The sequence below is a fragment of the Podarcis liolepis genome (assembly GCF_965112155.1).
Source record: "Podarcis liolepis genome assembly, chromosome: 6".
Taxonomy (NCBI): Eukaryota; Metazoa; Chordata; class Lepidosauria; order Squamata; family Lacertidae; genus Podarcis; species Podarcis liolepis.
In genome coordinates, this window is record NC_139559.1 from 69,796,603 (window position 1) to 69,822,522 (window position 25,920).

General features: G+C 42.4%; 1 protein-coding gene across 2 annotated transcripts; it reads right to left on the reverse strand.

The window, feature by feature from the left end:
* Nucleotides 1-263: 263 nt before the first annotated feature.
* Nucleotides 264-25,795, reverse strand: MCOLN2 (mucolipin TRP cation channel 2). 2 transcript variants are annotated; one of them, XM_083511120.1, is made up of 14 exons: nucleotides 25,656-25,795; nucleotides 22,651-22,813; nucleotides 18,042-18,215; nucleotides 17,650-17,803; nucleotides 14,755-14,830; nucleotides 14,569-14,665; nucleotides 13,836-13,935; nucleotides 11,257-11,369; nucleotides 10,098-10,247; nucleotides 9,845-9,946; nucleotides 9,508-9,630; nucleotides 8,194-8,400; nucleotides 6,435-6,550; nucleotides 264-5,365 (listed from the first exon to the last, which is right to left on the reverse strand). In XM_083511120.1, the coding sequence occupies exons 1-14, from the start codon at nucleotides 25,772-25,774 to the stop codon at nucleotides 5,329-5,331; spliced, it is 1,731 nt and encodes a 576-aa protein (XP_083367246.1). In that variant the 5' UTR covers nucleotides 25,775-25,795; the 3' UTR covers nucleotides 264-5,328. The 2 variants fall into 2 exon arrangements, with proteins under 2 accessions (XP_083367246.1, XP_083367247.1); XM_083511121.1 differs by lacking the exon at nucleotides 25,656-25,795 and adding an exon at nucleotides 23,097-23,354.
* Between the last annotated feature and the right edge of the window lie 125 nt (nucleotides 25,796-25,920).

A 25,920-nucleotide genomic window follows, 5' to 3' on the forward strand; every position in this document is an offset into this window, starting at 1 on the left:
GGACCGAACGACGGGAGCTCACCCCGCCGCGGGGATTCGAACCGCTGACCTTGCGATCAGCAAGTCCTAGGCACTGAGGTTTTACCCACAGCGCCACCCGCGTCCTGCGTCCCAGCCATATTACATCCCTATAATTATATCTGACAATGACGAAATCTGTGTATGTCTTGCTATATGAGAAATATTCCTGGAGTATTTTCATTTGAAAAACTGGAAGCATCAAGCAGGTTTCCAATTTGAAAAAAGACACAAGAACAACTGAGTGAATTAACAATGTCTATTCTGGAGAAAAGGGCTACTGTGGAAGCAATCAAGTCAGTAGAATACTACATTTTTCCAGAGTCTTTTACAAATATGTAAGATAAATGGACAGTTATAAGAATATATGATCAATACTGAATCATTGAAGTCTGAAATTCCTAACTCTGGAGGTTTAGGGTACTCAGACTCTTATGGTTAATGTCTTGGTCCTGAAGATAGCTTTTCCTCTGTCATTAGGCTCAAACCCAGATCATTTATCATTTCCTTTCTGCAGCTGATCCAGTAAAAGGCTTTTAATGAAAAGGCGGGGGGGACGGGACAAGAACTGGACTAGACCAAATGTACTCACAACAAAGAGCGTCATAGAATCACACTCCATCACTGGAGTGGAAACTTTGCACATTTATAAATACAAACGATTTGGGACACACATGTGGTTGTTGTGTTACACCTCCCCAGCTAAAGCTACTAAAATGAAACTGTCTAGAATTAAATCAGTGGCAGAATGACACCACCCACCCAATCTTGCTCCTTGGTTATAACACTCACCTGTACTGCTCACCTCACTAAGGCCATGAACCAGTACATTAAGTTTGTTGTGTGTCTCCCCCACCCACCCAAGATGGCAAATGACAGCATCCCTTTCTGGTGTAGCAGCAAACTAGGAAAGTTGGTTTGCAGAGTTCAAAGCGGTCTTGCCTCTCCCCTCCACTGCATCTTAGGCCACAGTTAGGGCTAGTTCTCAGATTTCTTGATGCTACAGAGTGCTGAGTCATTTCCATCATTTCAATTAAACTAACGACTTTCATTCCCTCAACCTTTGAAGATGATTCATAGTAGGACTGCAACACATTTCTCCACAGTGGCCTCCAGCTATCGAAAGCATATCCCATGTGGAAATTCACAGCATTTTCATTGTGCACCGGGGACAGCATTTTTATTATTATTATTCCTCCTAGTTTTTAAAGGAGGACACGCAATTCTAACACTAAATTAGATTTTTCTTGGGGGTAGAAAAAAAATTATATACTCTTCTTTGCTAGATTAACCTGCACTTACACTTGTCCAGATTTCATAAAACAGAATCATGTTAATTATTCAATAGTGTGTGTACTCATTATCCTAAGTCACCATAGACAATATTTACATTGGAGGGCAGGGATACAAGTTTATAAAACACAGTAACAGATCAACCCATCACCCAAACATTATAAAACATAATATTTCCCTGAAGAACATACCAATAATTCCGTTTTAGAAGTCTCTGGACTGCAATTCCTAGAAATTATAGTTTGGAAATAATCTGAATAAAAGCAATTGCAAAATTGTTGATTTTTCTTAGATGTGATCCAGACCAATATAGCTAGAAATTACTGAGTTCAGCTCTTCTCCCAGATTAATGTAAAGAGTTAAGTAGCAAGATTGGTCAGTATGATGAAACATGCTCTCAGCTTACCCCCTAGTTTAGGTTATAACTACTCTTTTGAACCACAGTCATGTTTCTAGCACACCCTCCTCTGTCTATTAAATAAGGCATAAGGCGCTCTAAGTGCTTTGTAGAAAAGCACTCAAAAACCAGTCAGGTCAATGAGATTTTCAGCTTATTAATTGCCTTTGCACTTTCTCCAATGTTACTTTGCCATTTAGGTAAGTTACGATCCTCCAAAATACATTCAGAATTAACTTGGAACATTTCATTTCCCTCCTGAGTCACTGCTTTTATATAACGGTGCATAGTACTTGACAAATCGTTCATTGTTTTCGAATCAAAAGTCTTGGTTCCAATTTTTGCATTTCTTTTTAAGGGCAGTTTCCTTCATTTATTCTAAGGGCAGTGGCATGTTTATTTACCTGTTCAAATTACTTCTAAGATACAACTGAAATCTTCTTTTATCCTTCAGTTCTGATTTATCTTATCTAGTTCATATATTTTATCTTCCATTATTTTACCTGCTGCTGGAGAACCAGGTAGATTATGCCTTCATTTAAGATCCTAATAGTTTTTATTTTTCATGCTGTTTATAATTGCAACTTCACTACTAATTGCTGCAACCCCCTTGTAACAGATTTCATTGTAGTCCCATACCACTGTTGCCTTTAAGGTAGTACAGTAGTGGATTGTCTCTTCCATGTTCTTGCAAAGTAACTTAAAATTAAATCTGGAGACTGAAAATACAGAATTGTGCTGTCATGAGGCATGTACTAATATTTTGTATACCCTGGATGCAGACTGGGCACACAAAAAGGTTTATAGAGGAAGAAACATAACTTATTTTAGAAAAGGAGCTGTGAGTGCTGCATAGAAGGTATACTACTAATGATTTGGACTGGGAGCCCTCGTATGGATATCTGCCAAATCAAAGCATCAGTTTTGTAAAAATAAAATAATAATAATAATAATAAATAAAATTGTAAACATTTCAGCAAACTACCATTCCTCATTAGGGCTGGGCAATATATTGATACCTATATCGTCCAAAACTGGTCTGAAGTCCATTATCGTGATATCAGTTTCATAATTTTTGACCTAGCAATATATATCTCAAATCATGGTGTGTGTGTGTGTGTGTGTGATGCAAAAATCACAATGAGGGAAAAACCATGAAGCCAGCCAATGTTTCTCTCAATTTCCCCATTAACTCTTGTTGGTTCAGCTCTCCCCTGGCTCCTACAGGGGGCAGCGAATCATAAAAGCAGGTGACAGCAAAAATCACAATGCGGGGAAAACCGTGAAGCCAGCCAATGCCTTTACATAGCTCCATCCTTATTTCAGACATTGTTTATATGGAGTTGTTTAACTGGTGAAAAAGCACGATGTTGAAAACCAGATATGGCCCAGCCCTATTCCTCATTCAAGGTTAGTCTGCATGTGGTCTCCAACCACCTTTAAATCACCTCCCGTTAATATTAGCAATTTTTGTCAAGGTCTTTCTGAGAAAGTCCCATTGTGTTACATTGGGGCTGTATACCAAAGCTATTGTGATGTGCTTTCCCCCATAAACCCTTGATAGTGACAGGTACCTGGAGGGGTGCCAATAACTATATGGCACTTAAAAGGGGAAATTACAGTATAATATGATTGCTATACCATGAGACTTTTAAATGCCAGATGCAGAAAAGTGAAATCCTAATTGTTTTTGTTTCGATGAACATTGCCGTTAACAGTTAACACGGCAAATTTCCTGAAGGCAGATCATGCTAGGTTCTTTCCTTATGTACTGGGCAATAGGATCTCTCTTGGCTGGGTTTCCTAGACCTTTCATTTTCCAATAAACCCGTTTTCAGTCGCTCTATCCACTGTCATTATTGGGAGTTGAACTGAGCTCGAACATAATAAAATCTACAAGAGTTCACTGCCTGATATATAGCAAACTTAGAACAAACACCACCTATGTAACAAACAAAAACGGAAAAGCTATTTTGCTCCAAAAGATACCAAGGGCTATCACACCTCTTGCAAGCATCTGGCTAAACATAGGCTAAGCTAGGCTAAGATCAGCAGGTCCTGATCTTTCCACAAAGCCAGTCCCACCTGCTATGCAAGTCCGACTCTCAGATATTAGTGCGTGAGAATTATCATCAATACATGTGTCGTTTTCACGTCAATAAAAGGTTTTATGTAATGGGAAAGTCCTTGCATTCAGGGTTTCCTAAACTAATTTTCTCGAAACAGCTTTTTAGGCTCGTTGCCTTTTAAAACTTTTAGCAAAAGCACGGGTTGTTTTAGAAAAATCTGGTACGAAACCTGGTTATTATTCACCTCAGTCTGAACTGTCATTCCACTCTACCTAATTCAAAGGGCTATTTAATGGGGGCAGCCTAAGGAAAAGAAAAAAATTGAACCCCCTGCCACCAAACGGATAACAAAGAAAAGGACCCCAATTTGGCTGGTTTGGTTTGCTTGCCTCCCTTCCTTGTTAGGGTACAGGCTGTAGCCTGTGCTGTTGACTCCCCCTCTTTTGAATTTACTGCTAGGAGTCACACAACCTGCCTTGACTTGCCATTGTTTCTACTGCAGATGCCAGGAAAGACTTGGGTCTCTAATACCAGCTTTGAGGGTTTATAATTGCCTTAAGGTTCAAGCGGCTCACCCAAAGTTCCACCCTCCTTCTCAATCCCGCATTGTCCTCACCTGCACTACTGCTTTATACCTGGTGGCCAGTGGTTACAAGCAGACAGTGAGAGGTGAAGGAAGGCTGGGTAGATCTTGATAGGAGGCAAAGCCCCCTCTAGGCCTTCCTGGCCGAGAGGGTCCTGGTGGGGCTCTATCATCCGCCGGTGGTTTTAGGGCGCAGCCTCTTTTCTGCTTCGGAAGCCAATGAAGAGCGAGCAGCCCTCCCATTGCAATGGATTTGTAAAGGATTTGCAGGCAAGTTTCATCTCCTGGCCAATGTAAAGAATTGCAGCCTCATTTAGATGCAAGGGGACAATAGGGATGACACACACAATGATTGATTCTTTGTTTGTTTTAAAGGGGGGGGGATGCACACCTGGCTGAGTGAACCTCAAATGACCAAACAGCTTTTTAGATCAATTTCATGAAACAAAATCCAGAAAGAAGAGAGAGCATAATGGTACAAGTTTTGCATAGGTTTAAAGGGAAAACCTACATTTGTAATTCCAAAAAAAGAAACCTTAAAAATGAATCTCCCGAATGGTACTGTCACCAAGAACCGCAATATTCCGTGTTCTTTTAGGAGGTGAGTTTCATTTAAATATTTTAATATAAAAATACCTAGAAAGCAGGTTGCAAATCAAGAAGTGACCAAATGATAACCGATTCTCTGAAGTTCATTGACCACGACTTGCAAGATGATCTATTTACAACTGAAGCAAGAAATGGTCATCAGCTGTTGACGAAATGCTAGCTCAAGATGTACAGTTTTTGAGCTTTCCAACTGTGGACTGCAGGACGACTCCACCACTTCTCTTTATAAAGTTGTAGTCGTTGGTTCGTAGAGGGGGGAAAGAACCACATGGCGGTGGTTCTACTGCAGTTCAGGAGGCTCAGCTTTTCCCAGCAGTTACCTCCACGTGTGCAAAAAATTATGCCAGCACCACCCATCTTCAGTTAATAAGTATCAAGTTGTCATCGCTTTTCCGTCTGCAGAAAGAAGAAGTTCGCCGTTTCAGATGGATAATAATGAAAAGACAAGATAAAGCGCTAAAATCTGTAGCTGCAGCTGTTTTCTGCGCTTCCAACCTCCTCAGTTATCAGTTCCTGGCAATGATGAGTCCCAAGCTCTGCTATCATCAGTCCCTTTTCATATATTTACAGCTCTCTTTGGGTGTTCCCTACATCCAGAGTTCATGAAAAGAGGCAAGAGGGTCTCACAACACATTCCAGATGTTCAGCAGGAATCACAGGTGGAACATGGGAAAGTTGCCAGTCAGGCCATCGGTCTATGTAGCATGGAGTAGTCTGCATCAAGTAGCAGCAGCCCCAGACTAGGTTACCTGCCAGCAACTAAACCTGCAAACAAGGCAGATCCTCTCCCGTTGAGCCACAGCCCTTCTGTTATGTACTAAGCTTGGATCCTAGAACAATAGGCAAGTAGGATCCTAGAATGCAACAACTGATTGGCCTGCAGGAAAAGACCAATCAGGCTCCAGGAGGGAAGCAGAATCAGCCAATCAGACGGGACTCATTGTGTAAATAATGTATATAAAAGCCTGAGGTTTGGGGGGCAATTCAATCACTGTTTTACAAGTTGCAACAAAGAGCATGAAATCACTACAGGACTCCAAGTATATTTCACCTTCCCTGCTATGCACCTACTATGAGGAGCCAAAGACTGGCACGACACCTTGGTGTAAAGAGAGACAGCCAGCAAAGACTGAATACTGGACAACATGCATCTCCAGGGGGCATCTGTGTGTCCTCTATTTTAGTTCAAGGCTAGCGCATACATGTTCGGTGTCAGCAAACGACTGCTATGCTCGAGAGAGAGAGATGCAAGTAGGGCAGGAAAACAAGTCCGGTGTGCTCTGCCCTTAACCTCAAGCTGTCCTTGGACAATAAGTACAGGACGTGTCCATATGCGCCTATTTAAAAAGTTATCCAAAATGGTCGAATATTGCTTCAGTATTGATAAGCATTTCCTTTCTTTCTTAAAAAAAGAAAACTACCGGTATGCAGAATTTAAAGGAATCTGAAGAAACAACACACTGACCTCTTGCAGCAGCAGAAACTCCTGAACGTTCGTGGCTCTGTGCTGTATTCTTCACTGTTACATTCTTTTAGGAATTCTTGTAGGTCTGTGTCTGGGAAACCAATCAGTTGGTATTTCTGAAACAGGAGTTGGAGGGAGGGGGGACAATCTGTTTAGGAAGCCACTCTCCGTTTCATACTGCTCTCCCGACTCTGTATATCACAGGTGGAGAGGAATGGGTGAAGTCACAGCAGAAGCTTGCAAGGCTAAACCAAGTTGTAGGGTTGCGATCAATTTTTTTTTCTTTTTATAGTGCACGCAGTAAGGAGGGAGATAAAAATGCTCTTCCGCTTTGCATCCTCTTATTCTAAATAGAACAAGCTCAACCTGCAACATCAGTACAAAACTACTAATGTTCTTATGCATGGGCTTGACAAAATATCAAACAATTTGCTGTTCCTGCTCCCTATGTCCTTTCCAAGACACACTCTGCCAGGCTACTTTAGTACAGGGTTTTCAATACTACTGTTCAAAACAACCAGGGCAGGGAAGACAGCGGTATCTTCTGGCTTTCAGTGTCTTTTGAGGCTGTGCAGCCAAAACAGGACTGCCCAGGCCCATGCAGAAGTGGGGGGGGGCAGCTGAGTACATTTGCCCTAGGACACAGAGGGGTAAGCCGGCCGGGGGGGGGGCTCCCGTCAGGGACAGACCGCTTTTTTGTTTGCGTTTATAACTTTATTCCAACAAGACTTCCGCCTCTGGCCTCAGATAAACTCTACATGGGCCTGGGTCTGCCTTTACCTGCTTCCCGCCCTGTGGAACGCCCTCCCACCAGATGTCAAAGAGAAAAACAACTACCAGACTTTTAGAAGACATCTGAAGGCAGCCCTGTTTAGGGAAGCTTTTAATGTTTAATAGGTTATTGCATTTTGGTGTTCTGTTGGAAGCCGCCTAGAGTGGCTAGGGAAACCCAGTCAGATGGGTGGGGTAAAAATAATAATTTATTATTATTATTATTATTATTATTATTATTATTATTATTATTATTATTATTATTATTCCTGCCTTATTATTACAGCAAAAGTTGGAAGAGCTGAAGTTTCATATTCTATGTGGAGAAATACAGTGGTGCCTCGCAAGACGAAAAGAATCCGTTCTGTGATTCTCTTCGTCTAGCGGTTTTTTCGTCTTGCGAAGCAAGCCCATTGAAGGATTAGCGGATTAGCGCTATTAGCGGCTTTTAGCGGCTTATCTGCTGATCGTATCAGCTGACAAGCGGCTTAGCAAAAGGGGGGGAGGGGAAAAACCAGCAGGAACTCGCAAGACATTGTCGTCTTGCGAAGCAAGCCCATAGGAGATTCGTTTTGCGAAGCACCTCCAAAACGGAAAACTCTTTCGTCTAGCGAGTTTTCCGTCTTGCAAGGCATTCGTCTTGCGGGGCACCACTGTAGCTGTCAAATAGCTTAATAAAATGGAACATTAGCACTCCCAAAAATAGAGAAACCTTAGTTTTGCAACTTACTACAGACAGAGATTGGAAGGTTCTATCACCGTCACATATGGTGCATGCCAGGGCAAGCGAGTGAAATTGAGAGGAAGCCAATTTTCATGCCCCTTTTAACAAACTCTACCCACCCATTCTACACAGTTACATACTTTTAAGGAGCAACAACAAAAGTTAGTAAACGTTATTGAAGTCCAGTTCACCATCTGGGAACTTCTTGTTACTTCTTGAACTATAGCTCATATCTCTTGAGAAACACAAACTCAATAAATTTACCTTTATTGTATCATATGCATCCGTAATAAGGGCAATGAAAAGGCTGAGGATCATGTATATGAAGAGGCTAATGAAGGAAAACAAATAGAGTCGGCTGAAGAGCCACACCAAAGTACTCTTCTGCTGGATTTGAGCAAATGTAGCGAACATGTCATCGCCGTTGACCAAAGAAAACAGACACTCGGCTACCGTGTTCAGATCTTCAAACTGGAACGCATGAAAAACTGGCATTAGAGACAACTGCACTTGAAAGAATCAAAGGCTCGCTTTATAAAATCTTTCTTTAAAACCACTATAAATTGAAGTGCACAGGCCTAAATATCATTCATACCTCTTAAGTCTGAACTAAAAACCCAAACGCCATCATATAAATGGTGTGAAAAATAAAATAAAATTCTTTGTTCAGAAACCGCCTACTGAGTTAGAAAATAGTGCTGGGACTCTGCATAATGCACGTGCAAAGTCTTATAATGAACAATGAGCCTTTTCTGTCAGCGATTTCAGCGAGATCAAATTTAAACTGCTGTTTGAAGGTATTTTGGACCAAAGAAGTGGATGAAAACACTTGAACTTCTGACCCAACTACCAAGACCGGTCTTCTTTCAGTGAAGAGATCATGTTCACAGTCAATGGGCAACTGTGATACAAGACTGCCCTCTTGTGAGAAACCTGAGGGTGAGCCACAGACAAAAAGCCCTAGTAGTTTTCTGTTCCTTCCTGAGCAAACTTCGTTATTTCCTTCGATTTTCTTTTCCAGTAAAGAGGTTTGCTTAACAAAACCAAGTGTTGCAAGTTATTTGGACTCCAAGACATATACGCTTCATTCAGAACGCAGAGTGAAGCATGCATATACAAATAAGTATCTTGAATGCAGAGTAAAGGTAAAGGGACCCCTGACCATTAGGTCCAGTCGTGACCGACTCAGGGGTTGCGGTGCTCATTTCGCTTTATTGCCCAAGGGAGCCGGCGTACAGCTTCCGGATCATGTGGCCGGCATGACTAAGCTGCTTCTGGCGAACCAGAGCGGCGCACGGAAATGCCATTTACCTTCCCGCCGGAGCGGTACCTATTTATCTACTTGCACTTTGACATGCTTTCGAACTGCTAGGTTGGCAGGAGCAGGGACCAAGCAACGGGAGCTCATCCTGTTGCGGGGATTCAAACCGCCAACTTTCTGATCGGCAAGTCCTAGGCTCTGTGGTTTAACCCACAGCGCCACCCGCGTCCCAGAGTATGCACAGCTGGAGAGCACTGTGTTTGCTTACATGTACTTTTTACATTATCCCAGTTACACAAACTGAGACACCCACATACCTTGTCGTGGTATGGTCCTAAAACGATCCAGCCACAAAAAGTATATCCGAGGTATATCATCCCAGCACAGCAACAGAACCTTAGCACTTTGGGCAATGATGCTTGCATTGTTAAAATGAGCACCTATGAAAAGAGGAGAGTTTTACTTTCTTTTCTTGGAAGAAAGGCAGAATCTAATCCATCATTGTACCCACGGTGTAAACATGTTGTTCCCAGGGAGTCTCCCATCCAGACATTGACCAGACCCGGACCTGCTTGTCTGAAGTAAGGTGGTGTTCTCACACGCATTAAAAGAAAGGAAAACTCCACTACGGAATTTTTTTACTCTAGTGCTTACATTATAGGTCTGGAAGTAGCCTAAGTACCGAATGACTCCAACCCAAACGAATAAAGTAGACGTGCCAAGCAAAATACTGCAGACATCATAGCTTGTAAGATTCTGGAAGAAAACAAAGGAAAACAAGATTTTGCACAGTTGATTCCTCCAATACCTCAAAAGCATGGCTTGGCAATTTAGGATTCCCACAGCAGCTGCTCGAGAACAGGCCAAAATATTTGTGACTGGGTTTTTTGGGTTTTTTAAGGCTCACCTTGGCTTTTATTTCCATTTTCATGATGGAGCCTATGATAGTCATCACATCACTGATAATCACCAGGACGTACCACCCGTTTAAGAACTCCAGGCGGTCTGCGTTGCACACGTGGCGATTATATCGCTCCAGGAAGAAATTCACAAATCTCTGTTTTTAAGCGTTGAGAAGAACAATTAGAAAACTCCCACTCTTTCAGAGCAGAAAACCCATTTACTTGACGTTATTAGAGTCCACCAAGTGACTATAACAGGTATTGCACTAAATTATAGAGTGGTTTTGTTTCACGACTATGGATGGCCACCAGAAGATTGCGAAAGATAACTAAATTTTATATTTGCCATAAATGTGTGGCAAATATTTACACAGCACATGGCCCCTTACTGGTCTTGTTGTCTAGTCTAGCATAGCATACTGTTCTTACAGTGGCCAACCAGATTCCTTAAGCCCAGAAGCAGGGCATGAGTGCAGCAGAAGTACTCCAATTCTGTTCTAAACTCCCCAGTTGAAATATACTCTGAGTCGAGAGTGGATTTCATGCTCTTTATTCAGCTCACAGTGGTGAGGAGGAATGGAAGTTCCCCCAGAATGTCTGCTTTATATACATTATTTACACAATAGGCTCCACGTGATTGGCTAATTCCAGGATTCTCCTGTAGGCCAATCAGGTTGCAGATTCACTTCCACCTGGAGCTGGATTGGATGGCTCCTGCGGGCCAATCAGACAGCTGCATTCTAGATCCTATTGTTCTAGGACCAGACTGCTGCATTCTGGATCCTATTGTTCGAGGACCAATCAGACTGCTGCATTCTGAATCCTATTGTTCTAGGACCAATCAGACTGTTGCATTTTGGATCCTATTCAACTCAGTACATAACACCAATTCTGTTCTAATCAACTAGTATTCAAAGGTATGGTGCCTCTGACAGTGGATGACAGCCTTATCCTTCATGTTGCTTGAGAGACAAATCCAAAATTGCCAATAGTACAGCCACCATAGAGAACTCCTGACTAAGCTACAAGGCAGATAATGCCAGACAAATTGTTCTTACTTTTTTCTTGTAGGTTCAGCCCATCCTTCCTGTTTTAGGATAGTGTTTTGTGTTGTTTTTTTTTAAGCCAAGCACACATCTACCACAAAGACAAAGGTATGCTTACTTTTTGCAGTTTCAGAGCAAGAACGATGGATCGTGTGCAGAGGATAAGGGAAGCGATGCAGATGACGATGACAGCCCCATCAAAAACCAAAAGATACTGTGTGTTTTTCTGAACTATTAGAGGAGATTTAAAAAATGCAAAATTTAATCAGCATAGGGGTGCTCAAGTAATTTAGAGAGAAAGTCTAAATTACATTCCCTTTTCTTTCAGTAAGTCTTAAATGAAACAGAGGGCTGAGAAGCAAAAGAATGAACAGGAAAAAGTTATTGCACATCTGTAGGTAGACCACCTCTTCCAAAAAGCAAAAGTATTTGTATTCAACTCTAGCTACACTTTGATTTGCAACAAGGGTGGATAAAAATTAATGATTTATTTTTAAAAAAATAAATCAGGATTTTTTATTTAAATCGGATTTTTTAAAATTTAAATTGGGTTTTTAAAATAAAATGCTTTTTGGAGGGAAAATCTTTCTAAAGATAGTTTTCTATTTAAGTTACATTATACAGTGGTACCACGGGATGCGAACAGGATCTGTTCCGGAGCCCCATTCGCATCCCGAATGGAACGCAAGATGCGACGGCACATCTGCGTGTGCACAGGTCGCATTTCGCCGCTTCCGCACATGCACGTGACGTCATTTTGAACGTCTGCGCATGCGCGAGCGGTGAACCCCAGAAGTAACGCACACTGATATTTCCGGGTTGCCACAGAGCGCAACTTGAATGCGCTCAACCCGAAGCACATTCAACTCAAGGTATGACTGTACAGTGGTGCCTCGCGAGACGAAAAACTCGCAAGACGAAAGGTTTTTTCGTTTTCGAGTTGCTTCGCAAGACGAATTTCCCTATGAGCTTGCTTCGCAAAACGAAGCTTGCCCCCGCACCCCGGACCCCTTTTGAACCAAGGGGCGGCAACGGGGAGAAGCGATCTTCTCCCCTCCGCCCCTTGCTTCAAAAGAGGGGACAGAGGGGAAGGCACCTGTGCCTTCCCCTCTGTCCCTGGACCCCTTCTGAAACAAGGGGCGGCAACGGGGAGAAACGATTCTCCCCGCTGCCCCTTCCCTTGCTTTAAAACAGGTCCCCTCTGTCCCTGGACGGTCTCCATAGGAACGCATTGATTGATTTTCAATGCATTCCTATGGGAAACCGTGATTCGCAAGACGAAAAACTCGCAAGAAGAAAAAACTTGCGGAACGAATTAATTTCGTCTTGCGAGGCACCACTGTAGTTCAAAAACTATTTATCAGGAAATAAGAATTGTTTTTCATGTGTGCTAAAACTCTGTGTAAGTTTTTTTTTAAAAAAAATTGTTTAACCACATCAGTTAACAAACATGGATACATATGCCACAATGTTATTGTTTTAGTTAAACAAATTGTTAAAATTGTTATTAAGGAAATTATTGGTTTTCCCCTTCCAATATAGTACAGTGGAACCTCAGGTCGTGAACGTGATCCATGCAGGAGGCACATTGGCAAGCCGCAAGGTCAGCAACCTGCAGCGCCCGTCTGCGCATGTGCAGGTCGCAATTTGGCGCTTCTGCGCATTCACAAAGCGCGATTTAGCTTTTCTGTGCATGCGTGAGCGCCAAAACCCAGAAGTAACCTGTTCAGGTAGTTCCGGGTTCGGCACGGTGCGCAACCTGAAAACAAACAACCTGAAGCGTCTGTAACCCGAGGTACCACTGTACAACAGAAAAGTTGTCCAAATATAAACAGTTAACTTATTAAACCGCACAATAATTTCATAATTATCTGTCTATGTATTTCTAATAGTATAACCAAATCAGTAATTTTTTATATAACTGTAAAAACTACTCTGAAAATTTATTATTCTAAAAATGAAACCTTCACCTGGTTGTAAATATTAAGATTATACAAGCAAGAATAAGTCTTTCTGCAAGTGATTTAAATCAAGTCTTACTGACTGGTGATTTAAATCATGATCCACCCTGTTTGCAACCTGCATCCAAACAAAATTTTCTTTTAACGCCTCCCCCTCTACTGCACTCCCTCAATTTCAGATGGTCAGGGCTGATGCTTCTGTAGCCAAAAGCATAAGACAGAGGTATCAGCAAGCTTAAGTTTGTAGACCCAGCAAGGACTAAGCCTCTGCAGAGTATATTCCCATTACAGACCCAGAATTTTAAACAGGTCGCTCTACCACCACCAGCTTTTTTTAATTTCACATAGTTTTAAAGGTAAAAAATAGTAATTATGATCTGCTGTCCAGGTAAGAGGTGGTGCATTTTGCTTTCGGAACAGTTAAACCAACTTTGCTACAAAATTAGTTAGGATTAGCCCACCATTGCTGGGCTAGTACAGTGTTTGAGAGCATACCTGCATAGCAAACTAACTCCATATGCCCCACTGGCACAGACAGGCTAGCAGGATCACCTTTGCTAGCTGCATCACAATGTCGCTGAACAAGCCTGTCCGTGTATAAAAACTGCTACTTGCAAGAAAGTTAGCTCTGCAATTTGCCACAGTGCCACCAGCCCCTTCGCCAACACGAAAATCCCAGGCTTCTTTGTGTTCATCTTCGAACATGGATATAGTTCTCTCACACAGAGATACTTACTAGAGCCAGTTATGTTCCAGTCTTTACATTCTTCAATATCAGCATCCGTATCAAAAAATATTTTCATTTTACCACTGTGGGCTTTATTGTTAAAAGTAATCTGTTGAGATAAATGTTGTTGTTTTTAATTTACTTGCTTGAAGCAATACAGCATCGGTGTGCATTACTCACACACAGTGTAAGTGTAAATATCAGTGATTTTTACTGTTCTGTCAATGGAAACAATTGCAACCTGTGATTTGACAGTGGCTAAGGGAAATGTGTGGGGAGGGGGAATTATGCACTTTATGTTACAAATGTTTCATTGGATCCAGTGTGTGCATGTTCTTTCTTTCCCTCGCCCCACCCTGATTCTTCTGGAATTCAAATTCCTACCCACCCATCTCCTTTTTCAGTGTCCCATATTGCTCCCCTTTACCTCCTGTCCATAGCTGTCAACTTTTCCCTTTTCTTGAGAGGAATCCTATTCAGAATAAGGGAAATTCCCTTTAAAAGGGGGGAAAGTTCACAACTCTGCTCCTGTCCTCTTGGCCACTCTTTGCTGATCCAAACCAGGAGCTAAAGAGGAAGTGTAGAAGACTGCCACTCTACCAACTTCCTCCTTCAGCTCTATGTACTTTTCAAGGTGGGGGTGGGGAGCCTATGGAACTGAAAAGGAACTGAAGCCCATCGTAAGTAATTTGAGAGACAGGATCCCATTGTCTATGTGTATAATAACAAGAACAGCACTTACAGTATTTTCAAACTCATAGCAGTCAGGCAGTTCACGAGAATGGATGGTTTGTAGATCAATGCCTTTCAGTTTGAATGAAATTATCACTTGTATCAGCCTGGGTGCAAGAAGATACTGTGTTATGTTAGGTTTCCCCCGCTTCTTTAGAAACACAAATAAAACTGGTGTCCCCAAACCGCACTTTACCTGTAAAACTCAAAGTTGAAAAAAGACGAATTCTTAAAGTGGCCCGTTTCGTCGTGTGGTTTCACAACAATGCATTCTGGAAGTGAAAGGAAAATCCAAAAGACATAAACGCATTTCTGATTGTACCACAAGGAACCTAGAACTGTGATCCTAGAGACATCTACTTGGGAGTAATTCATTTTAGGACTATTAAGACTATGGAGGATTATGCAGCAAAACAGCAACCTTTTTGACCCCAGGGTTTAACCCCACTTTGCAACGCCATGCAATGGCAAATCTCAAAAACAGTCTGTGTCATCTTCTGCATGTAAATAGCACGCTACTTCTCTATCCATGCAGCCCATAGCCTATGCATGTCTGATTCCCACCAAATTAGCAATGAGGAACAATAGGCTTTGTCTCTATATAAAGCGAGTCCATGCAGATAGTGAAACTGCTCCAAGAATTTGTTCATCTGTATTAGTGTGCCACAATGGTAAGGAGTTTTAATATACATTGGGGGCAGAACGGTCATATGCACGGGCTCACAGAAGTATACTGTAGCTCTTGATTTTATACTGGCACCTCCATCAAGACACAGATGCAACTTTTAGTGCATGTGTTCAAATATAAACCCCAAAGAAAGAAACCTATGGTGCTGGAGACTCTTGAGAGTCCCATGGACTGTAAGAAGATCAAACCTTTCCATTCTTAAGGAAATCAGCCCTGAGTGCTCACTGGAAGGACAGATCCTGAAGCTGAGACTCCAATACTTTGGCCACCTCATGAGAAGAGAAGACTCCCTGGAAAAGACCCTGATGCTGGGAAAGATGGAGGGCACAAGGAGAAGGGGACGACAGAGGACGAGATGGTTGGATAGTGTTCTCAAAGCTACCAGCATGAGTTTGACCAAACTGCGGAAGGCAGTGGAAGACAGGAGTGCCTGGCGTGCTCTGGTCCATGGGGTCACGAAGAGTCGGACACGACTAAACAAGAAAGCAAAAGCAAATTCACAGGAATACCTGGAACTTCTCTACAGGTTGGTAAATTGTTGTGTGCTGTAATCACATCAAGGAATGGAAGACTTGTGGCAGAGAGACGCCACAGCTGCATATTTTTTTACAGATAGGAGCATTCGCAAGAAGTAACAACATGATAAAAGCACCTGTAAACAGCCTCAAAGTATAAAATGTGTTGTGAATTTGGAACGATCGGGGGAGTGCCAAAAGGAAGTCCGCTCCCTCTTTCTGCAGATATTAAAAGCAAGAATTGGATAACTAAGGTGGAGAGACTATCTATCTCTCTGTGAGACAAAAGTTATTAATTTCACGATTGGCATTAGAAGTTTTGTGCTGGAGGATGAGAACGGAATTTTAGAAGTTGTTGGGAACCCCCCCCCCCCCGGATCTGGGAGCGATCCGCGAGTGAGCCTGTTGAGGAAATGCAAGGAGTTTGACAGCTGTCAAAAGAGCTGTCAAACGAGTTCTTAGCGCTAGAAAAATCTGTTATTTACTATCCCTGGGACTGGATGAGTTACATTTGTTTTTAAGCTGTTGGAAACAAAGAAGAAATAAATAAATAAAGTTACTGACTGTTGGAGAAGGAATACTAAGTAACCAGAACCCCTCTAGGGGGGATTCTGAGACATTACAATGGCTGCAGATGGAAAATTACAAGCAGAGTTAGAAAAAATGTTCTTTCTCGTGGGAATGCTACAAGAACAGAACACAGTTATGGCTACAAAACTTGTGACCTTGAATGCTAAAATAAATAACTCTGCTGACTGTGTTAAGGACTTGACAAAAAACAACTCTGCAGCTGAATCAGAAGAGATATTTTCAGGACCAGAGGAGAGAGAAGGAGGAGCGGAAATATCGCTGGTGGAAAGAGCCAACCAAAAGCCTACAATTGTGGAATATAAAGAAAAAAAGCAATTTGTGGATCACAAAGAAACTGAAATTGAGTATGAAATAGGGAGTGATCCCTTTATGGGGGGATCCGAAGAATTATGGATGGCAAATTTGTTCAAGATGAGAGGGGAAGCCTTTGAGACATTTGGAACATTGGGACTTAAAAGAAGCAAGAAACATGATTGGGGCTCCCTTTTGGAATATGGAGGAATGGTTGGAAGAAATTTGGATCCTATTAGGAAAGAGTTCCTTCGAGACCAGATGACCAACACAAAGGTCTATCAACAAAATCGACGGAGAGGGACTGATGGGGATTTGAAGGCCTCGGACGTGAGAAATCCAGGCTAAGAACTGATATTGTGGACATCTTTTGGGGATCGAAACCGGGAAAGAGGGGGGGTGAGAGTTTCTGAATCCAAAAGGAGGAGAATTTTATGATATTCAATTTTTGTGTTTAGTAACTAATATTTAAAATTGGGAAATTTGTGAAAGGGAACTTAGGTCGATCTTAGAAAAGGATGTTAAGACTATAATTGTTCTATAAGTTGAAATTGGTTAATTAAGAAGAACTAAATTAAAAAAAGGACTATAATAATATTTTGAAGATGAAAGTAAGAACTTGCTGGGCCAACTATTGGAACTAGGATGTATGAAAGGGTGATGTGGGGAAGTCCGAGATTGTAGTTATGAAAGTAAGGACTTGAAATTATGCATGTTTGTCTTTGTCTTTCTGTGTTTGTAATGTCAATATAAAATTTGAAAACCCAATAAAAATTTTATAAAAAAACAACAACAAAGTATAAAATGTGTTCCCTGATGTAATGGGAAGCCTTGAGGAGTCTACACATTCATACACCTGTTTTTTTAAAAGCATTGGCAGCTAAACTGTTCATAAAGAGTACAAAACCTGTATAAAAACAGGAGATATAATGGGATTCAATTCCTCCTTCGTTAATGAAGTTAGACCGATTTTCTCCCAGAGAAAAGAAAAACATTAGCACCGTACCTTCTTCAACTGTGCTGTCTATGTGAAGTGTATCATTGGAGGAAAGTACTGTGCCTTTCTTATACTCTTCTTTACAAATCTTTAAGCCTCGCAAGTCATCTTCATCTTGCTCATAACCAAGGGTACCCAGGGATATATTCTTCAGTTGCCGGTACTAGTTGAGAAGCAAACACACAAAACGAGAACACTTCTTCAGAAAGGCTGCAAACCCGTAATGGCAAAACCGTATTTTCAAGTGATATGCTAAGAGTACCTGTTCACATCTGGAACGAGTCGCTGGTGAATATGGGTTTGAAAGTGGTTGTTGCTACAACCCAGAAACTGGCACATCTAAAGCAATGTGAACTATGATGTTAAACTCTGTGTGTGGATGCCATAAGACGGATGCTTACCTGATCGACCACAAAATGTATGCTATCGTAAGCATCTTGCTGTGTGTACACACTGCAGCTGTAGTCATCCTCATCAATGCCAGAGTAGTTTCTCAGAAACAGGTGCTTGAAAGCCATAGTGTTCTCCTCTTTGAAAGAAACCACCAACTGGTTGCTCAGACCAAAAAGGACGAGCTTTACATAAATGAAAAAAGGAAGAAAGAAAGAGGTAGATTCTGTCATACATAACACAAACCCTGGCTCACTAAAACATGATTCAGTAATGTGGGAGCAAACATCAGGACTGAAAGTTGCTGCTTCATTTCATGTACCAACATCAACAATTCAGTCCTGCATATACTAGCCAGGATATTAAACTAATTTGCTCCTGATTTAAGAGCCTGGGGAGTAAGCAGACTTTGTAAAAACAAGGATTCCCCACTTAAGAACCCTGATGTGATCAGAACACAAGGTAAACATGTGAAAGGGAAAACATGCAATTGTTTTACAGCTAAACTATTGTTCTACCACTGAGAGAAACTATAGTTCAGCAAGCTTGGATTGTGGCACATTGTTTAGGAATTTGACCACGATCAATCTGGTGACTGGAAACGCAGAGGGAATTATATGATCAGGTCGTTCATTTCTTGACCTCAATCCCCATTATAATATATTGTAAAACAAAATGTTGCGTCTCATCTTAAGTTGCTGTATTATTTGCTATGGCATGAAAAATGTCAAGACTTTGTTAGAGATTGGGTGCCGCTATATGAAGAACTGTATTTACCTTACTGTAAAGTCTTTACCGTTAGTGACTGTAAATGCTTCCCTTTCTCCCCTCATGCACACAAATCCAATTAGCACTCCACAAAGTTCCAGGTAGAGGCCATGTCTAGCATGACTGTCAAAGATCTTTTAAACTGGAAAAGCAGGGGAATGTACCGTATTTTTCGCTCCATAAGACACACCTGACCATAAGACACACATAGTTTTTAGAGGAGGAAAACAAGAAAAAAAAAATCTGAACGAAACAGTGGATGTCTGATTTTTGTGGTTCATGCTGTGGCCACAGACATGATATGTGATTTGATGGTGAGTTTGGGGTAGCCCAATGTAAAAATCCTGAGAATCCATGTGGATCTGTGCCATTGCGGCCCCACGAAACAGTGAATGCATGATTTTTTGATGCAGGCTATAGCCATGGGCATGCTATGAGATCTGATGGTGAATTTGGGGTGACCCAGTGCAAAAATCCTGAGGATCTATGTGCTTTTACCTCCCCCTTCCCAGGCAGCCTCCTTTATCTCTAGAGTCCCTTATCCCTCCCGATCACTTGCCAATCAGCTGCTCAGCGGTTTTGTTTCAACACCCGCTTCCCTCTTTCTAAAAAAAAGAGGCATGATCTGCCTTTTGCCCCGGGCAATTCAGCTCCAGGGACCACACATTCGCTCCATAAGACGCACAGACATTTCCCCTTACTTTTTAGGAGGAAAAAAGTGCATCTTATGGAGCGAAAAATACAGTACTTGGATTCTAATGAACATAAACCATGAGCTATGGCTCCCCCCCCCCCGAATCATCTACAAATGATCTGAAGGAACATAAGGAGTACACACAGTGTCGCATATTAAATGAAATATGTGGTTTTTTAAACCACTTTAGGCATTTAAAGTTGCTGGACTTTTAAAGTTTTCGTAAGGGTAAAAAGATGCTTGGTTGACATCTCTTTGATGTTTCATGACCAGCGAGAAGTGAACATCTTCAGAGTAGCAGGGAGGAAGTTTTGTGAATCTAGAGAGGCTTTTCCATAACTAAGTCTTCAATAATTCTGAATGTAGTCATGTAGGCTTAAGAATCCGATGAATACTCCCAGCGATCTTAAATATCTATGTAGAGCTTAAATAGATAAACCAAGCACTTGGGAGAATCCATCTCTACCATGGGGCAAAGCAGCTGGGGAGTTGAACTGGTTCTACTTCTGCTCTTCGCAGTGGCCAACACAAGCTAAATTAACTGAGGTTTGTACAGCAGCTTCTAATAATCTCTTTCTATCTCCCCCTCTCTTCCATCTTCAAATCGCCACCAATTTTCTGACAGTAAAGAGGTAAAGGTAAAGGGACCCCTGACCATCAGGTCCAGTTGTGACCAACTCTGGGGTTGTGGCGCTCATCTCACTTCATTGGCCGAGGGAGCTGGTGTATAGCTTCCGGGTCATGTGGCCAGCATGAATAAGCTGCTTCTGGCGAACCAGAGCAGTGCACGAAAACACCGTTTACCTTCCCACCAGAGCGGTACCTATTTATCTACTTGCACTTTGACGTGCCTTCGAACTGCTAGGTTGGCAGGAGCAGGGACTGAGCAATGGGAGCTCACCCCGTCGCGGGGATTCGAACCGCCAGCCTTCTGATCGGCAAGCCCTAGGCTCTGTGGTTTAACCCACAGCGCCACCCGCGTCCCTCTTCTGACAGTAGCAAGCAATAAAAACCAGAACATCCCACAAGAAGCAGACTTGTTATAGTTGTTTTCCTAAAATTAGCATTACTTTTAAATTATCACAATGCATTTGAGAACATAAGAGCCTGATGGATCACGCCAATAGCCCATCTAATCCTGTATCCTGTTGGCACAGTGACAACCTGTGAGAAACTGGCAAGAAGGACTTGCGCACAAGAGCACTCTCCCCTCCTGTAACTAGCATTCAGAAGCATAATGCCTCCGTGGTCCATGGATTTTACATCTTTCCTGCCCATTCAGGAACTGACAGGTAGGCAGAAATTTTTTATATTTTTTTGAAGTCTAAGAGGTGGCCTGAATGTGCATCCATTTTATAGCTCTAGGTTTATAATTCCAAGCAGCACATGCTAAAACAGGGCAATCAATTCACCTGGCCACAAGAAATTAAAAAACACTTTTTGCAGTACAAAGCTACCGAGGCTGCAAGAAAGTGACCCCAGATGGAGAAACACAAAGTATGGTATAAACTTCATCCTTCATACTTACATAGCAGCATACTGCAATCCAGCATGAAGGCAAAAGGGAAATATTTTATTACTGTAGTGATACGTCAACACTGTACAGAACGCTTCCCTCAAAACTGTTCTGAGACTAAAACTCAGCACGTTCTTAGACAAACTGCTCCTATGACCCTTTAACTTCAAAACTCAGCACTTGTATATTCACATAAATATGTGGCACAAACATCTGAACCCTCTTGCCTTTTGTAAAAGTTTGATGTCCCCGAGAAAGTGCCAGGACAATAAATACACTCAAGTGTGGCGGAGAAACACAATGAGAAGCTACAAGGGGAGAAAGGGGTATTTGTAGGATACATGAGCTCTGCTTCCCTAATGGCAGCATGAAGAAGAAGAAGAAGAAGAAGAAGAAGAAGAAGAAGAAGAAGAAGAAGAAGAAGAAGAAGGGCTTTTTTTTTGAGACATATTCTCCATGGCTGCTGAAATATACTCGGAGTCGAGAGTGGATTTCATGCTCTTTATTCAGCTCATAGTGGTAAGGAGGAATGGAATTTCCCCCAGAATGTCTGCTTTACATACATTATTTACACAATGGGCCCCACGTCATTGGCTAATTCTGGGATTCTCCTGTAGGCCAATCAGGTTGCGGATTCACTTCCACCTGGAGCTGGATTGGGTGGCTCCTGTGGACCAATCAGACTGCTGCATTCGGGATCCTATTGTTCGAGGACCAATCAGACTGCTGCATTCTGAATCCTATTGTTCTAGGACCAATCAGACTGCTGCATTCTGGATCCTATTGTTCGAGGACCAATCAGACTGCTGCATTCTGAATCCTATTGTTCTAGGACCAATCAGACTGCTGCATTCTGAATCCTATTGTTCTAGGACCAATCAGACTGCTACATTTTGGAATCTATTCAACTCAGTACATAACAGCTGCAATTCTGTTGACCCCACATGATTACAAAAGTGTGCAGAGCCTTCTAAGAAACTAGCATAGCTCTATCTTGGGTTGATTCTGTGCTGAGCCACTCAAATGCTGTCAAGCACATGGCACTGCTCGCCATCCGTACATTTCAAGGCAAGGCTATCAAGACAATCCTTCACAACATCTAGCAGCTTATTCTTACCCAGCATCCAACACACAGGTTACTCCAATAATAAGGGAGGTGCAAGGCTGAAGGTCTCCCAAATGCAGAAACCCATCCCTGTATGTGGAATAACTTTCAGGCGTAAAGCACAAGGAACTATCAGGAACTAAGGCTAAAGTTCCAGCAGAGTGAAGGTAAATGAAGACAGAAAAACATGCATAAACAGACAAATTATCATGATCGCCACATGGTCATCATCATCATCAGTCAAATGTAGCAAGACAGCTTCACAGCAGGACAATTACAGGAAAGGATAGCAGGCAGAGAAATGATTTACACTGAACAGTATTCAACCAAGTTTGAATACTCAGAGAGTTGAACCCCTGAAATTAATGTAACCAAGTTCATTTATTTTAAATGGGTCATATCTGACTAAAACTAAGCTGAATACCATCCAAAAGAAACATTAGCACCTGGAGTCACCGATAGGACTGTTCATTTACTTATTCATTAGGCATGAAGAAACAATATCCGATTCCGTGCAAGTAAATTTTTTAAAGTTACCTGGGTAGTAACCAAAACTATCTTCAAAATCTGAAGTCCCAGTTTCCATGGTATCTGACGTCTAGCTCGATATTTATCACATGGATTCATGAAGTAGAACTTTAAATCCTCTTTTAGGGACTGTTCTTCTTTAAAATCCATATCCAGCTGTGTCATCATACTTCTGCCATAAACAAAAGATTAAGGATTTAAATTTGACACATCTTAACATTGTGCATACGGATACTCCATACCATCATTGAAAAGCATTAAAGAATAAGGTCTTTGCATTAACGAGAACAAAGGCACATTGCCCCAGGTTCCAAAGGGGAGGTTTGTTTCATCACACCTTGTCAGCCTGCTTATACATCTCTGCTGGCATTTTAAAAAATAGCAGCTAGTAAACATTAACATAAAGTAAATCAGATTAACCCAAGATAAGCCGAAGTCTTCTGTAACCTAGATACCTTTGTAAGAAGACTTGAATTGTTCTTAGGATTTTTCAGACTTCTTTCTGCAAAGCAACTTCAGTATAACCAATCTGAGCTACGGGCTAAGGTCCAAATTACGTATTATATACAAGGGGAGGGACGCTTCAACCCATTTCCAAATCCAAGACAACTTCCAGCCCTTGCCTGCAAGATTCCATGCTTCTGAGGGTGTGCAATAGGGGAAGAGCAGAAGAAAAGAAGAACAAGGGGAATGTCATTCTGCTTTCCCTATTTCGCCACTGAGAATCATGTGCATTGGTCACTCCCAAATCTGAGGCTTAGCAAAAAAAAAAAGGGGGGGGGGAGAAAGAAAGAAAGCAGGCTGTGAAAAAATTCCTTGCATACAATTGCATAAGGTACAGTTTGGTCCCTAAGACACTGGGAGGAAGGGTTCTCGCAGCGTGTTGTTGACACCTTACCAACAGAAAAGCAGCCGAGACAATTTTGTTTCCTCTAACCTTTTTGCTATAACTAGCCCTGTAAAGCTGCACAAACGTCAAAGCTATAAAAACATCCCGCTGCCGTAAAAGGAATTATTGAAGCCAAAGGTCTCTGTGGTTGTGCATTAGCCAAACAAACCCAGAACTTGCTACCTATCTCACAACTAAAAATAATCACACTGAAAGACCCACTGTATTCTCCGGTGTGAGAGCAAACACAGCCTTCCCGGAAAGTCCTAAATAAGTACTTAACTCAGTTCTGCCCTGCTAGTTGCAGAGCACTGAGCTGTGAGCACAGGAACAGCACCATCTGCATGGTGCTCTGGGCAGGAGATATGCATGGATGGGGTCTCAAGCAGAGTTTTGGTATGTCACAAAACACCAGCTGGACAACTGCAGAATAAGCCAAAGCCGTTTTGAAAAGTCTGTGGGTTCCCGTGTAGTTTTCATCTTGTAATGCCCACGTCACTTAGCTTCAGAGGCAACCCCATCCCATCCAAAGCCACCGGTTTCAAAGATGTGAAATTATCCAAGATGCCAACTCACGGCTTGTAGTAAAGATCTGCGATGGCATCACGGTACTGTGTCTTCTGATGGAGAATTTGAAAGGTTTGAACAGAAGCATTCACATGTTACATTTGTGACTCCAGTCCTGATCCTGTTACAACTCTCACCTACTTGCAAGACACCTATTTGAGTAACATCACTTGGTGCAATTACCGTATTTCAGTAAAGCGTTACATAAATGCCCAAGTCTTAACTATGGGAGCAAGATCTTACAGGCCTCCTTGTGGGTCTCTTGCTTCTTCTGCCTTATCAGGCCAGACCCAGATGTCATCAGCTTAATCGGGTAAGTTACCATTCATTTACCAGCTTTCAGGAAGGCTGCCAAAATGTCTGAAGCAAGTAGCTTAAGTTTGCTATACTCTCTGCGTCACTTTTTTTAAAAAAGAGGAAAACAACCACCAAAACAACAGCCAACTCAGTCAGTAGAGCAATAGGCTGCTAATCTTAGGGTTGCGGGTTTGAGCCCCACATTGAGTAAAAGATTTCTGCATTGCAGGAAGTTGGACAAGATTAGTCTTGTGGTCCCTTCCAACACATGGAAAGCGTAATGCTGGTGGTCAACAAAAGAGGTTTAAAGACTGTCTCAAGGCAAATCTAAAAAAATGTAGTATAAACACTGACAACTGGGAAACACTGGCCTGCGAGCGCTCCAACTGGAGAACAGCCTTTACCAAAGGTGTGATGGACTTTGAAGACACTCAAACTCAGGATGCAAGGGAGAAACGTGCTAGGAGGAAGGCACACTTGGCAAATCCACACCGTGATCAACTCCCACCTGGAAACCAATGTCCCCACTGTGGAAGGACGTTGGATCCAGAATTGGCCTCCACAGTCACTTACGGACTGATTGTTAAAACCGTGTTTATGGAAGACAATCTTACTCGGCTACGAGTGATCACCAAAGAAGAAGAAGAAGACAATTCTATTATTGAAACACCAGGTGAAGTTTGGCACGCTCGTTCTGAATAACCCCAAAACACGCTCATTCTGAATAACCCCAAGACTCTAAAATCAACATCTGGGTATTGTTATAGATTTGGGGGAGACCCCTCTAAACCCTAGAAATTAATAAATGGGAGGATTTTGATTAATTGTGAAATAGATGAAAGTACAAGTTGCAGAACTGTTCCACTTGAAATAGTATATTAAAGTTAGCTAACTTGAAAAAGGGTACCATAGCACCAAACCTTTATTAGGTTTATTTATTAGCTGTCCTTGCACTTCTAAATTCTACTGCATTAAAAAAAAAAAATCCCTCTCCCCATGGACCAACGGTATTGCCTACACAATTTGCTGAACTCTTGATTTCAATTTGGAGGGGATGGGGAGACAGCGCCCTGCAGTTTAAAAATAATAAACGAGAACAGATCACAGCGCAGCCCTGTCGACGTCTACTCCGAAGTAACCCCGCCAAGTTCAAGGGGGCCAACTTGCCGCCTCTGCCCCTCCGCTTCAAGGAGCGTAGTTTCCGCGAACCAACCGCGCTCCTCGCTGGCTGCCCACCTCCCCGCGCCCGCTCTGCGCTCACCTGGTCACCCCCGCGGGCAGGTAGCCCAGCGACATGCCGCCGCGCGGAGACGGGGGCTGGGCGCCTCCTCCTGCGGCTCTGCCCGCGGCGACGTACTCAGTAAGCCGCGCGGGACTCATCGCGGAGGAAGAGCCCGGCCGGCGAGGGCGTCACGTGGAAGGAGCGCGGAAAAGCGAAAGCTGCCGGCGCCCTCGGCGGCCGCGCAGCCCCGTGCCGCCTGCGCGCTTTGGCGAGCTCGGAGCGTCGGAGGACCCGCTCCGTGCGC